Here is a 13,917-nt window from a genome sequence, read left to right as displayed (position 1 = left end):
TTAGGTCAACAGGGCAGCGCGCACCCACGGTGTCTCGGCTCCAGCGAGCATTTCTCCTCTCCTCATACTCCTCTCGGGCGGCCCAAACAGGATCCCACTGGGCCAGGTCAAGAGGTGCTATCAGGACAACAGAATCCCGGAGAACTGCGGAGCCACACGCAGCCAGCCGAGTCTCGCGAGAGCCCGCCCTCACTGGCCCAGCATGCCCCGCGCCGCCGCCGCTACTGCCGCCGCCGCCGCCGCCGCGCCGCCGCGCCGCGGTTTGAGGGCGGAAGGCTGGGGGAGGGTAGCGCAGCCGGCGCCGCCGCCATGTTGGGTCTGAGGCAGCTGCTGTAGGCACCGGCGGAGCGAGCGGTAGTGCGGAGCGGCGACCGCGGCGTGGGATTTGCCTTTCTGCCAGCGGCCCAGAGCGGCGGCGGCGCCATGAGTGGGGGCACCCCTTACATCGGCAGCAAGATCAGCCTTATCTCCAAGGCGGAGATCCGCTACGAGGGCATCCTCTACACCATCGACACCGAGAACTCCACCGTAGCTCTCGCCAAAGGTACTCCGGGGTGGGGTGTCGGGCCTTGCGCCCAATCAGGGCTGCGTTGTGCTCTCGGTTTGCGGCCTCCTCGCTCCATCGCTGTCCCCTCCACCGTCCTCCGGGAGGCCGCTACCGGGCCCTGGCGTGGCGCGTCCGGCCGCGGCCTCCCCCAGGACTCCCTGGCTCCGCCGCCGAGGTCCGCGGCTTCCATCCGGGAACTGCGCGACCCAGAGCGGGGCGGGCGGGCCTGAAGCCCAGAACGGGCCGGAGAACGCGGAGAGACAGGCGTGTCTTCCAACTCTGAAATTCGGCCGTCTGTCGTCTCACCGCGAAACAAAAGCCCTCGTAGTCAAATAATTTTTCCTCCTCGCTTGAATTTAGTGCTGATTTCTTAATTCTACAGCGCCGTTTCCTCACGTTCTCAATTTCAATTTGTTGCGATAGTCCTTAGGTGAACTGTAAGTCGTGTTCTGAAACTTTGGGTTTGTTCTGTGATGCAGACAGTCTCGAGCAGATCTCATCCCTCTTGTCTCCTGTGTAGTATTTACCTGTTAAACCGGAATCCTTCGCTAAGCCTGTTGTGCAACCACCTCTTTAAAAGTGCTTGCTGCACTTGCATTGACCTTGTTTCCGAAAGCGTGTGGGGAGCAGGGTTCAAGCTGGACCCAGGACCCTTGTTCCAAAGGCGGCTGTGCGTGGTCCGTGGGCGCGGACCAAGCCCTGGGAAGGCTCGCTGGGACCGGGAGTTTTGGGTGTTGAAGAAGGTGTCCTATTTGTAGTACTTAGCAGAGCCACAGTGTCTGTGGGTTTTGTTTCCGTTTCATGCGCTCTGAGCCTTCTTTCCGCCGGGAAACCAGAAGAAAATAAACTTTTCAGCTCTTCATCATAAAAGAAATCTCACAAGTTTGGCATGCTTATGAGAGGGAAGCACCATTTTTCACAGCACATGGAATCTGGAAGCTTGGTAGGGGAGGTCCGGGGATAGGAAGAAAATTTCTAAATCTATTTTAAAAAATTTAATCTTTAACCGGTAGGAGAGTAACTTCATATTATCAAACAAATATTTAATGACATTTTTGGATGCTCTGGTAGATCACTTTTAATAGCACTGGTATTGGGGCAAATTTTATACCTGATAAGGAGTCTTATTTTGTTTTCTGTTCTTTTCATTTTTTATCCCCAGATGGTATTTAGCTGTATAATGTTTTAGTTTTAATGACTTTATGAAATTATGAAACAGGCTCTCTGATGTTCTTGATGCAAAAAGTAGTCCTTAATAAAGTGATTCAATAACTTTTTAAAAAACACTGTTTTATCTAATCTGGATTTTAAGGTATCTTGTTAGTTTAGTGACTTACTCATTTGACTGTGCCACCTTTAAAGATCTATACATTTTTAAGATTTCTAATATATTAACTCCAGTCTTTTAAAAAGTATATTTTGTTAATGGCCCACACTTTTAAATTGTCTTTTCAACAGCTTCTAGAGTCAATAAACATTTTATTAATCTGTAATAATTAAATTTATGTGCCAAATATAATTTGTTCCTTGCATCATGACTTAAGAAATGTGGTATAGCTGAAATCGGTTTGGCTCAATGGCTTGGGGACTGAAGGGACCCGGGTTAGATTCCTGTCAAGGGCATGTGCCTTGGTTGCGGGCATATCCCCAGTGGGGGGTGTGCAAGAGGCAACTGATTGATGACTCTCTCTGTCTCTCTCCCTTCCTCTCTGTACAAAATCAATAAAATATATTTTTTTTAAAATGTGGTATAGTACAATAAAAAGATTTTTAATCATTTAATTTATATGACTTTGATATTTAATCCTACATATATAATGTATGCTTTTTAAAAAATCAATATGAGTAATATGTTTGGGAATTTAATTGTTTGCAAAAACTGGAATTATCAAATCTTGGTATACTGATTCAGCAGTATCTAATCTTAAATTGCTATATAACTTCCCAGTCAACACTGGACACTTATTTCAAGTTTCAAAATTATAAGTGGGTGTGTTTTTTTTTTGTTTGTTTGGTTTTTTAAAATATATTTTATTGATTTTTTACAGAGAGGAAGGGAGAGAGATAGCTAGAAACGTCTATGAGAGAGAGTCATCGATCAGCTGCCTCTTGAACACCCTCTACCAGGGATGTGCCCGCAACCAATGTACATACCCTTGACCGGAATCAAACCTGGGACCTTTCAATCCGCAGACCGATGCTCTACCATTGAGCCAAACCGGTTTCAGCATAAGTGGGTGTTTGATTTTAAAATTATATAGGATTTATATGACTTGTTGAGTAATTTGATATCTGAATTTCCACCTTTTGCAAAATTTGTCTGAAGAATGGCATTCTAACTTTAAAGTCCAACGTTTATTCATAGAGTTTAGGATACAGTATGCATTTGGAGTTAGAGATCCCGATTACTTTTTTTAAACTATAGATTGAGTTAATCTCTTTGAGTAACAGTCTTAAGATTTTCTTTAAGATGTTAATTTTGTTTTTATTCCCTCTGAGGAGAGTATTTCCCTTTTTCTATTTGGAAATATAACCACACATGTTGAAATGATACATAAAAACAAGAAAAAATATATCTTACTGATTTCAGAGAAACAGAAACATCAATGATGAGAGAGAATCATTGGCTGGCTGCCTCCTGCATGCTGCACACTGGGGATTGAGCCCATAATCTGTCATGTGCCCTGACCAAGATTCAAACTGTGACTTCTTGATTCATAGGTGGATGCTCAGCCACTGAGCCAAATAGGCTGGGCAGTTTTTGTGTTTGTTTTTTTGTTTTATTTTGTTTTAACTTCCTAAAAATTTCATTGAATCTTGACACAATGGTCTGGCTTTGGGGTAACATAAAGATGCCAAACTTAAAAAAAAAAAAAAAAAAAGGGAGACATTTTCCAACAAGACAAATGCTCAGCTCTGAGCTTCCTGAAGCTCCCTGATGCAGATACCATTCCAAGTGAAGTCAACAGGAAGAGTATGCATAACTGAGCATCGCTGTGGATCTACCTCTTCTCCTCCCATTCTCAAGGCAAAGGAAAGGTTCTCGCTCTGTCAGGCATTATTTAGCCAGTATGTGCCTCTTTATTCGAGGGCTCCCAGACTGCAGTCCAGCCACTTTGTTCCTTGGGTCACATGTAGTCCTGAAGCATGTACCATGAAATAGAAAGCCAAGTTTCAAGAATTAAAAATGGAGCTAGCTATAATCCTGAGTGCTGTGAGGAAGGCAACAGAGTGTTCAAACAAAAGATTAATAAAAACAATTGTTTATAGAGTTACTGGCAGGGCTTGAAGATGAAATTAATATTCAAGCATGAAAAGCAGTTCACCAGCACTCAGGAACTGGGCTGCCTGCTTGAAGTAGGGGCTGACATAGAAATCCAATCTACTACTGAGGGTCTATACATGGCAATTGGCAGCAAACATGATAGAACAAAATGGCTCTGAAGGGGGAGCTTGAGATTTGAGTCCTTTTTCTATGGCCGTGCGTATTCAGCCATCCAGAGCTTGAAGGTCCTGTCATATGAGCAAGTGGCTATAACCTGCCCATTAGGAGAAATTAGGCCCATCACTTTGCCTTCATGGCCAGCCATCACTTCAGTGGGAACCAGCTTGGATGGGTCCAGATCTTGGGTGTATTAATACGTATAGGTACCAGTGAGCAAGAAATTCTTATGGATAGGCTCAAAATTGACACCAGTCACTAAGTTTGTTTGTGTTATATTTGTTTGTTTTACTATTTTTTACAGAGAAGAAGGGAGAGGGACAGAGAGCCAGAAACACCAACCAGCTGCCTCCTGCACACCCCCCACAGGGAATGTGCCCACAACCAAGGTACATGCCCTTGACTGAAATCGAACCTGGGACCCTTCAGTCTGCAAGCCAATGCTCTATACACTGAGCCAAACCAGTTGATGAGCTGGGGTTGTATAGGTGCAGCACCACTGTCAAAGGTCCCATACTTTGCAGGTGTTGTCACCACTGCTGGTTGCAATGTGGTAGCCATTCCATAAATTTCTTTCTCGAAATATGATACAACATTCTGTATGCAGGTCCCAACTGGGCAGTATTTTTAAATCGTGAACCTTGTAAATACCACCCAGAGCAAAACAGACATTGCCAACATCTGAGAAGACTTCCACACCCTGCATCTTCCCATCATGACTACCACTCTCTTATACTAGATATAAATGTTATTCTGACATTTATAGTTTTATCTGAGAAGTTTACATCCCTAAATAATAGAGTTTAGTTTTGATCATTTTTTAACCTTACATACATGGAATCATATAAAAGGGTTGTAAAAGTAGGTTTAGAGTTGTTGATATGGAAAAATATATATCCTATTATATATAATAAAAGCCTAAAATGCTAAGTGTCTGGTCATCCATTCAACCAATCAAAGTATAATATACTAACGGCTGCTCAACTGCTCACTGTGACATGCCCTAACCACCAGGGGGCAGATGCTCTGACCAGTAGGTTAGCTTGCTGCTGGGGTCTGGCCAATCAGGACTGAGCAAGATGGGCCAGACAGGTCCTGGGGCCTTCCCGCATTCCTTCCCCAGCAGGCCAACCTCCCTCCTCTCTCCCCAGCCCCAGTCGTGCACCTGTGGGGTCCCTGGGCCTGGCCTGTGCCCTCTGGGGACCCCTCAGAGGATGTTGGAGAGCCAGTTTCTGCCCAATCCCACAGGCCATGCCGAGGGACCCCACTGGTGCACAAATTCCTACACTAGGCCTCTAGTACAAGAATAAAAAACAAATACAGGAATAAACTTATGGCCTTAGCTGATTTGGCTCAGTGAGTAGAGTGTTGGCCTGTGGACCGAAGAGTCCCAGGTTCAATTCTGGTAAAGGGCACATGCCTGGAGTTTTGGGCTCGATCCCCAGTAGTGGGTGTGCAGGAGGCGTCTAATCAATGATTCTCTTTCATCATTGATGTTTTTCTGAAATCAATAAAAAAAATATGTATTTTTAAAGAATATACTTGGGTTTCATATGCTCACAACTATAAACCTACTTTTCCCACCCTTTTTTTCATTTTGGATTTTGTTGTGACATAGTATCTACACTAATAAAAGAAAAGGATGCGAATTGACCATACCTTCGTGGCGCCCTCCAGCCAATCAGGTGTGATTATGCAAATTAACCCAACAAAGATGGATTGATTTGCATACACAGGCGCCAAGAAGCCAGTAACGGGAAGCTTGTGTCATCACCATGGTGGTGACACAGGTGTTCCACACCGCTCCAGGCCTCTGGGCAGCATGGGAAGGTGGAGAGGTGACTCCGGGCCAGAGTGAAGGCAATGCTGGCAGCCAGGGGAAGGAAGGCCCACTCTTGCAGGATCTCCATGCATTGGGCCTCAGTATCATAAATAACACAGGTTTATCTATTCTGCAGTTTTGAATATTCTGCAATTGATTAAATTGCTTACAGGTTTTTTGGCTACTATGAACAATGCCTTTATGAATGAACATTGTGTTTAAGTGTACTGATGCACATTTATATAATTTTCTTGAGGTTATATTCTTTGAATTGCAGGATCATGAGGAATATGTGTCTTTATTAGGTAATGCCAAGTAGTTTTCCAGAGAAGTTTACTAGATTTTGTTCCAGTTATTAGTATATGAGAGTTTTATTCTACATCCCTCATCCTATATAATCCTCCTATCTAATAAAGAGCTAATATGCAAATGGTCATCACACCTTAACTGATCAGACATTCAACACTGAGGAGAGAAGAATGGGGACCAGCCAGGCACAAATGAACTCGCGAGAGAGGAATCGGGACCAGCCAGGCTGTGGCCTAGGAGAGGGATAATCTGCCCACCCCTCTGTCCCAGGCACCAGTGGCAGGGGCTATGGCCCAGGAGAGAGACAAAGCCACCTGCCCTGTGGTCCCGAGCACCGGCAGCTGCACCTGTACCTGAGGCTCAGGAGAGGGACAAGCTACACACCCCATGGTCCCAGGTGCCAGCAGCTGCAGCTGCACTGCAGCCCGGGAGAAGGCCAAGCTGCCCACCCTGAGGTCCCGGGCACCAATGGCTGCGTCTGTGGTCCAGGAGAGGGACAAGCCACCCACCCCCAGTCCTGCACACCTGCAACTGTGGCCCAGACAAAGTCACCCGCCCACGGTCCCCTGTTGCTGTGGCCAGCACAGGCAAAGTATCCTGGGTCCTGGTTGCCTGTGACTGGCCAGAGGAGGCAATCCTAGGTCCTGAATGTGAGGCAGAGACGTGTGATCAAGCCAGTAGGGGAGCATTTAGGGGTGATCAGGCAGCCGGGTAGAGGTGGTTAGAGGCAGGCAGAGGGTTTGTAGGGGTGTCGAACTCAATCAGAGAAGGGGCCAAAATCTAAAATCCAGCCTAAATCGCGGGCCGAATGGTTTACTGAACAGTCATAAACTGTCATTGTGATGGAAACGCAGCGGAGTGCAGTGATGACAGTGTGGTGCGGGCCACATTGCAAGGCCTGGCGGGACGGATTTGGCCCGCAGGCCTTGTGTTTGACACATGTGGGTTAGAGGCTAGCAGGCAGGCAGGTAGGTGAGTGGTTAGGAGCCAGTGGTCTCGGATTGCAAGAGGCAGTTGGACATCCCCTGAGGGGTCCCAGATTGGAGAGGGTGCAGGCTGGGCTTAGGGCGCTCACCCCCTCCTGCACAAATTTCGTGCAGTGGGTCTCTGGTCAACAATAATACTTAGGATCAGATATTTTAATTCTAGTCAATCTGGTGGGTATGTAGTTGAACCTGGTTTCAATCTCTAATTACAAATGTGGTGCATACCTTTTCATATCTTGGTAATTTAGATTTCATCTTTCATAAAATGCCTTTGAAATTTTTTGATCATTTTTCTATTGAAATGCATGTATTTTCTAGAGTTGGGTCTTTCAAATATGAATCTTTTGCTGGATATATTTGATGGAAATAATTTTTGTTACTTAATGGTTTCTTTTGGTGAACAGAGAATTTCTTAATTTTGATACAGACATGTTTATCATTGTTTTTCTTTATGGCTAGAGTTTTCCTCCCTCCCTCCCTTTCTTCCTTTGTTTTTTTACAGGAATTTTTTTCTCTTCCAAGATCATGGATATACTTTGATGGTCTTTCAAAATGTTTCACTTTGTCTTTTCACATTTAGGTCTACAATGTACCTGAAATTGACTTTGTGTATGATGTGAGATATTTAAATCTTTAAATTTAGTAAGGGATTCACTTGGTTTATATGGTCCAGATTATAATTCAAGTCCTTTACTTTGATATCCACAGTACATATATAAAAGCCTAAGCAAGTGAACGACCAGTAGCTATGATGTACACAGACCACTAGGGAGCAGACAGTGCAGGAGCTGCCCCCTGGTGGTGAGTGTGCCCCCAAACTCCTGCAGCTGGCCAACCTTCCGTGGTCCCTCCCCCTGATCGCTGGCCAAGTTGAGGGACCTGTGCACAAATTCATGCACTAAGCCTCTAGTTTTGTTACTTATCATTTAAATTCATCTGGAACTATAAAATACTCCTGAAATTTTGGCTAGTTTTGTTAGATGTAGTATATAACTAGGGTGACCATATGGCCTTGTTTGCCCTAGTGGAAAGTCCTGTGGTCTGGCATAATTATTAGAGCATCTCTATTTTTTAAATATTTTTATTATGTTTTTTAAAAATTGGTTTTGAGAGAGAAACATCCATCAGCTGCCTCTTGCACAATCCCTACTGGAGATCAAGCTCACAACCTGGGCATGTGGCCTACCAGAAGTTGAACCAGTGACTTCTTGGCGCATGGGACGATGCTCAATCTACTGAACAACACTGGCTAAACAGAACATCCCTTTTCTCTCTTGAAAGTATTTTGTTTGGGTGATAAATTGTATGGTCACACTATAGCTAATAAAAAAAACTAACCCCAGCCGAAACCGGTTTGGCTCAGTGGATAGAGCGTTGGTCTGTGGACTGAAAGGTCCCAGGTTCGATTCCGGTCAAGGGCATGTACATTGGTTGCGGGCACATCCCCGGTAGGGGGTGTGCAAGAGGCAGCTGGTCGATGTTTCTCTCTCATCGATGTTTCTAGCTCTCTATCCTTCTCTCCTCCTCTCTGTAAAAAATCAATAAAATATATTTAAAAAAAAAAAACTAACCCCAAATGTATTGCTGAATGGATAATGTCCTTTATTTTTTGCTAGAGATTTTACAGATTAGCTCTTAATTCTATAAAAATGAGATTAGGTAAGTTTGATAGGCTTTGACATTCAGAATCTTCTAAATAAATGTCAAGAAGTCTTAAAGACAACTTAGAAAGACTTTGATATCTGAATTGTAGTTTGTCCCTATCACATCTCTGAATGTATTTTATTCCTAGCACTGATCGTGACCTACATGTAATCTTCCTTGCTTATTTGTATGTGTCTATTATCAGTGTTCACCTTCCCTCCCTCATAGAATTAGCTCCTGGGATGAACAAATATTTCTTTAATGAATGAGTAAATGTAAACCATTTAGTATTTAGTTTGTTAACCTTATAGAAATCTCTTGGGCATATCTCCAAATAATACTTTTCTATGTTCACAATTGTATTTCTCTTTAAAATTAATACACCTAATATACATTGCCCCCTCTCCTTTCAAAAAAGTAACCAATTTTGGAGAATTGGGGTACAAAAGGATATAATCTTTGGGAAGGTTTATATTGTTGGGGAGACAGTTTAACCTATGGCTCAACCTCAATTATAATTTCTTTTTTAATATTTTCAAAATTGACTTCAGAGAGAAACATCCATATTGAGAGAGAATCATCAATCAGCTGCCTCCTGTACACCCCCACCAGGGATCAAGCCTGATACCCAGGCATATGCCCAACCAGAAATTGAACAGTGACCTCAACCACAGCCACACTGGCCTGGCTCAATTTTTAAGAATCAGTTCAGAATATTTGAGGGACTTGCAAAGATGTGACATACATGAATAGTTTGTGGAATATTTCCAATTATATATGTGGATATGATGCCCAGGCATATTCTAGATCCTGGATTCCAAGAGATTCCCCCCCAAAGTGGAAGATCCATGAAACCAAGGTTTTGTCTCATTCATTGTTCTATCCGTAGTATCTGGTGCATATCATGCTCTTGGCAAATATTAGAATAAATGAAAGGATATTTGTAGTTACTGAAGATTTCTAATTATGGGAATTTCAAAGTTCAAGGAAGTACACATTTTTTTTTTAAACATAAATTTTAACACTTTAAATAAAATGGGCTAAGATGAATGAAATTTATAACATATTTAGTTAGCTGAACCTGGATAATCCACTAGTCAGTTGAAAACCAGATTGCTGCTGCAGTGGGAAAAGAAACTTTGTGAAGAAGAATCCTCATATAGTAAAAGCCTAATATGCTAAGTCGACTAGTTGCTATCATGAACACTGACCACCAGGGGGCAGATGCTCTGGCCAATAGGTTAGCTTGCTGTTGGGGTCTGGCCAATTGGGACTGGGTGAGATGAGCTGGACACACCCTGGAACCCTCCGTAGGTCCCTCCCTGGCCCCGATTGTGGGCTGATTGAGTCCCTCGGCCTGGCCTGGGCCCTCACAATTCGGGACCCCTTGGGGTATATCAGAGATCCAGTTTCGGCCCGATCCCCACAGGCCAGGCTGAGGGACTTCACCACTGCATGAATCTGTGCACCAGGTCTCTAGTGATTTTATTTATATCCATACTATCTTTAAAAAAAAAAAAAAAAAAATATATATATATATATATATATATATATATATATATATATATATATATATAGTAATATGCAAATTGACCGTACCTCTGCTACACCCACTGGCCACACCCACCAGCCAATCAGGAGCAGTTATGCAAATTAACCCAACAAAGATGGCTGCAGCCACAGAGAGAGCAGGAGGCTTGGGTTTCCCTGGCAATGGAGGAAGCCAAGCTTTCCATCTGCCCTGGCCTGCCTTGGCCTCCTCTGCTCAAGGCTACAAAGTTTCAATTATAGAAGATAGATAAATCTCAACAAAACAGCGGCAGCCACAGAGCTGGAGAGAGCAGGAGGCTTGAGCCGCCCGCCCCCCACCCCCACCCCCCCCCCCCCCCCCCCCACACACACACACACACACCTGCTACGGAGGAAAAATTTCTGCAGCCCTGGCCTGTCTTGGCTTCTGTTTAAGGCTACAAAGTTTCAATTATAGAAGATAAATAAACCCCAGATCCCAGGGCTTCTGCTTGGGCTGCCAGGGGCATGGCCAGCCTGCAAACCACCACAGGCCCCTCGCCCAGGCCAGACCACAACCCAAGGGAACCCCCACCCTGATCCAGATACAGGACACCCTTCAAGGCAAATCATCCAGCCCCCACCCAAGCACCAGGCCTCTATCCTATATAATAAAAGAATAACATGCAAATTGACCATCACTCCAACACAAGATGGCTGCCCCCATGTGTGTCAAAGATGACTGCCCCCATGTGGACACAAGATGGCCAGCAGAAGAGGGCAGTTAGGGGTAACCAGGCTGACAGAGGAGGGAAGTTGGGGGTGACTGGGCCTGCAGGGGAGGGCAGTCAGGGGTGACCAGGCCTGCAGGAAAAGGGCAGTTAGGAGCAAACAGGCTGGCAGGGGAGCAGTTAGGTATCAATCAGCCTGGCAAGGGGAGTGGTTAGGGGGTGATCAGGCTGGCAGGCAGAAGTGGTTAGGGGCAATCAGGAAGGCAGGCAGGTAAGCAGTTGGGAGCCAGCAGTGCTGGATTGTGAGAGGGATGTCTGACTGTTGGTACCAGGATCGGGCTTAAATGGGCAGTTGGACATCCCTCAAAGGGTCCCTGATTGGGGAGGGTGCAGGCTGGGCTGAGGGATACACACCCTGTGCATGAATTTCGTGTGTGTGTGTGTGTGTGTGTGTGTGTGTGTAAGCTAGCTGCTTTTAAAATGGTTTGTCCTTAAAATCAAGGGATTAATGGAGGGATATAAAAAAGGTAAAGTAGTAATAAAGTATTTCCATATTCCAGTGTTGCCCATTTGAATAGCTTACCCAGTTCTTGATTAATTATTGTAGCTACTTAATCATAATTTCTAGTGAGAGAGTGGGAGAGCTTGACATGATGGGTGAAATACCTGTGAAGTGCTGTATTGATTTCTTGCATTCTCACAGGAGTAGGGGACCTAAAATTAGCAGTTCATAAAATCACTACCTAGAATGTCAAAGATCTAGTGAAACTTCAAGCTGTAATTTCTTTTGGTTTGCCCTATTTAATCAGGTTACCAGAACTTGGAACCTTGGAAACAGTTTATTGTTGCAGTATAGTTCATAGAGTACTTGGTAATTACGAGAGTCTGAAGCCAGGTGCCAAAACTAACTTTATTTTCCAGTGGAGTAAAATAAACCATGAATCAGAAGTAGAGAAAACAACATAAAGCCTGAAGAAAATACAGTAGTAGAAGAAGAGAGTAAAAAAGTCTTGTTATGTGCATGACATAATAACAGTAAGTGCAGGTGATTTAACTTGAATGTATTACTCCATGTAGAAGATGCTCTCTATAGAGATAATTTATGTTTTATTTTCTCTATGCTGCTTTAAAGTATCACTTTAATGAACCATTTTTAAAACTGGATGTCATTGAAGTAAATCATAATGGGCAAAGTGTGAGTCTCTAACATATTTTATTTAACAAGGTTCTTGTTCTTTTTTTTTTTTAATATATTTTATTGATTTTTTACAGAGAGGAAGGGAGAGAGATAGAGAGTTAGAAACATCGACGAGAGAGTGTCATCGATCAGCTGCCTCTTGCACACCCCCTACTGGGGATATGCCCGCAACCAAGGTACATGCCCTTGACCGGAATTGAACCCGGGACCTTTCAGTCCCCAAGCCGACGCTCTATCCATTGAGCCAAACCGGCCTCGGCACAAGGTTCTTATTCTTATTTTGTAGAGTGTGTGTTTGTTTCTGAAAGAAAATGTTAAATACTTGGGAGCTCTTTGATCATGGACAATTTATTTAACCTTAGCTTTAACTTGTTTAGTTTTTAAATAATGCCCATATTTCAGTCATTCTGAAAATTAAATTAGCATAAAAATAACTAGTTTATTGTACCACTTATTAGAGTAGCTATCTCATTGTTAATTAAATCAACCTAGACATGCTATCAATTTCACTCTAAAATATTCACTAACCCCATAGTCATACTATATTTCCATAGTTCATTCCATTTTTCTGAATGACTGTTCCATTTCTTCTGTTTTCCTCAGACCTCCACATCTCCTCCCCTATCTTTGCTTTCAACCTGTAAACATTGCTTCCTATTGAATAGAGAAAAAAATAGCAAACATGCAAATTTTGATGAGCTCGTCCCACATGTACCTAGTTACCTGCATCTGTGCCCAAAACCTCAATCTTGTCTCTCAGTATAGACAAACTGTTCTTCTCTTGAAGGCCACCCTTCACTTGTACAGTAGGTGTCATCTCCTCTTGATGATTCAAGAACACTGTTCCAGCAATTTTCTACTATGTTCAGCTTTTCCTTCTCTACCAGATTTTTCTTTATGCAGATAGGCTGTTGTTTCACCCATATTAAAAACAGCAACAACAAAACACTACCATCTTAACAGCATTAACAGCACTTCCAGATCTACCCCTCCTTTATACCAATACTTCCTGAAGTTTTCTGCACCACCTGTTTTTATTATTGTTTGAGCCCGCTTTATTTAGGTTTTTATTCCCACAAGTAAGAAACTTTTTATCAAGGTTACCAAAGATTTCTGTGTTGCTAAATCTAGTGGTTGTTTCTTATCCTCAATCTGCTTGACTGATCAGCAATATGCTACACAATTGGTCTTTTCGCCTTGAAACACTTTCTTCATTGTCATCCTGTTTTTTTCTCATACCTCACTAGTTACATCTCCGTCTCCTTTGATGATTCTTCAGTTCTTAAACCTCCAAATGTTGGAGAGCTCCAGGGTTAGCTGGTTCTTTTTCTCTTAAAAAATTACACTCTGGCCAGTATGACTTAGTTGGTTGGGCATCATCCCATGCTCCAAAAAGGTCACTGGTTCAATTCCCTGTAAGTGCACATACCCAGATTTCCGTTTTCATCCTTGGTCAGGGTGCATGTGGGAGGCAACTAATGGATGTTTCTCTCTTCTTCCTTCTCCCTTCCTCTCTCTCTAAAGTCAATGAAAACTAGAAAAATTATTTACTTATTTTAGCATCTGTATTCTTCTCTTGATCTCATCTAGTTCATAGCTGCAAATACTGTCTATACATTACTGTTATCTCTAAGTGGACCCTCTTAACTCTTGATTTGTACAGTAAATCCTCACTTCAGGTTGTCAGTGGGTTTTGTGACTTTAAGTGAAACTATGTAATGAAACCAAT

General features: G+C 43.3%; 1 protein-coding gene across 2 annotated transcripts in view; it reads left to right on the top strand.

Moving 5' to 3' along the window:
• Positions 1-228: 228 nt before the first annotated feature.
• The window catches only part of LSM14A (LSM14A mRNA processing body assembly factor), a 71,302-nt gene continuing 57,613 nt past the window's right edge, over positions 229-13,917 (top strand). Inside the window, exon 1 of one of the 2 annotated variants that reach the window (XM_036441181.2) lies at positions 229-544. In XM_036441181.2, coding sequence (XP_036297074.1) covers positions 424-544 — 121 coding nt within the window. In that variant the 5' untranslated portion in view covers positions 229-423. The remainder of the gene's footprint in view (positions 545-13,917) is intronic. The other variant, XM_036441182.2, reaches the window with a different exon arrangement.

The sequence above is a fragment of the Pipistrellus kuhlii genome, unplaced genomic scaffold (assembly GCF_014108245.1).
Source record: "Pipistrellus kuhlii isolate mPipKuh1 unplaced genomic scaffold, mPipKuh1.p scaffold_m20_p_17, whole genome shotgun sequence".
Classification (NCBI taxonomy): domain Eukaryota; kingdom Metazoa; phylum Chordata; class Mammalia; order Chiroptera; family Vespertilionidae; genus Pipistrellus; species Pipistrellus kuhlii.
The sequence above is the reverse complement of the archived record's forward strand: the minus strand, read 5'-3'. Positions and strand labels throughout refer to the sequence as shown.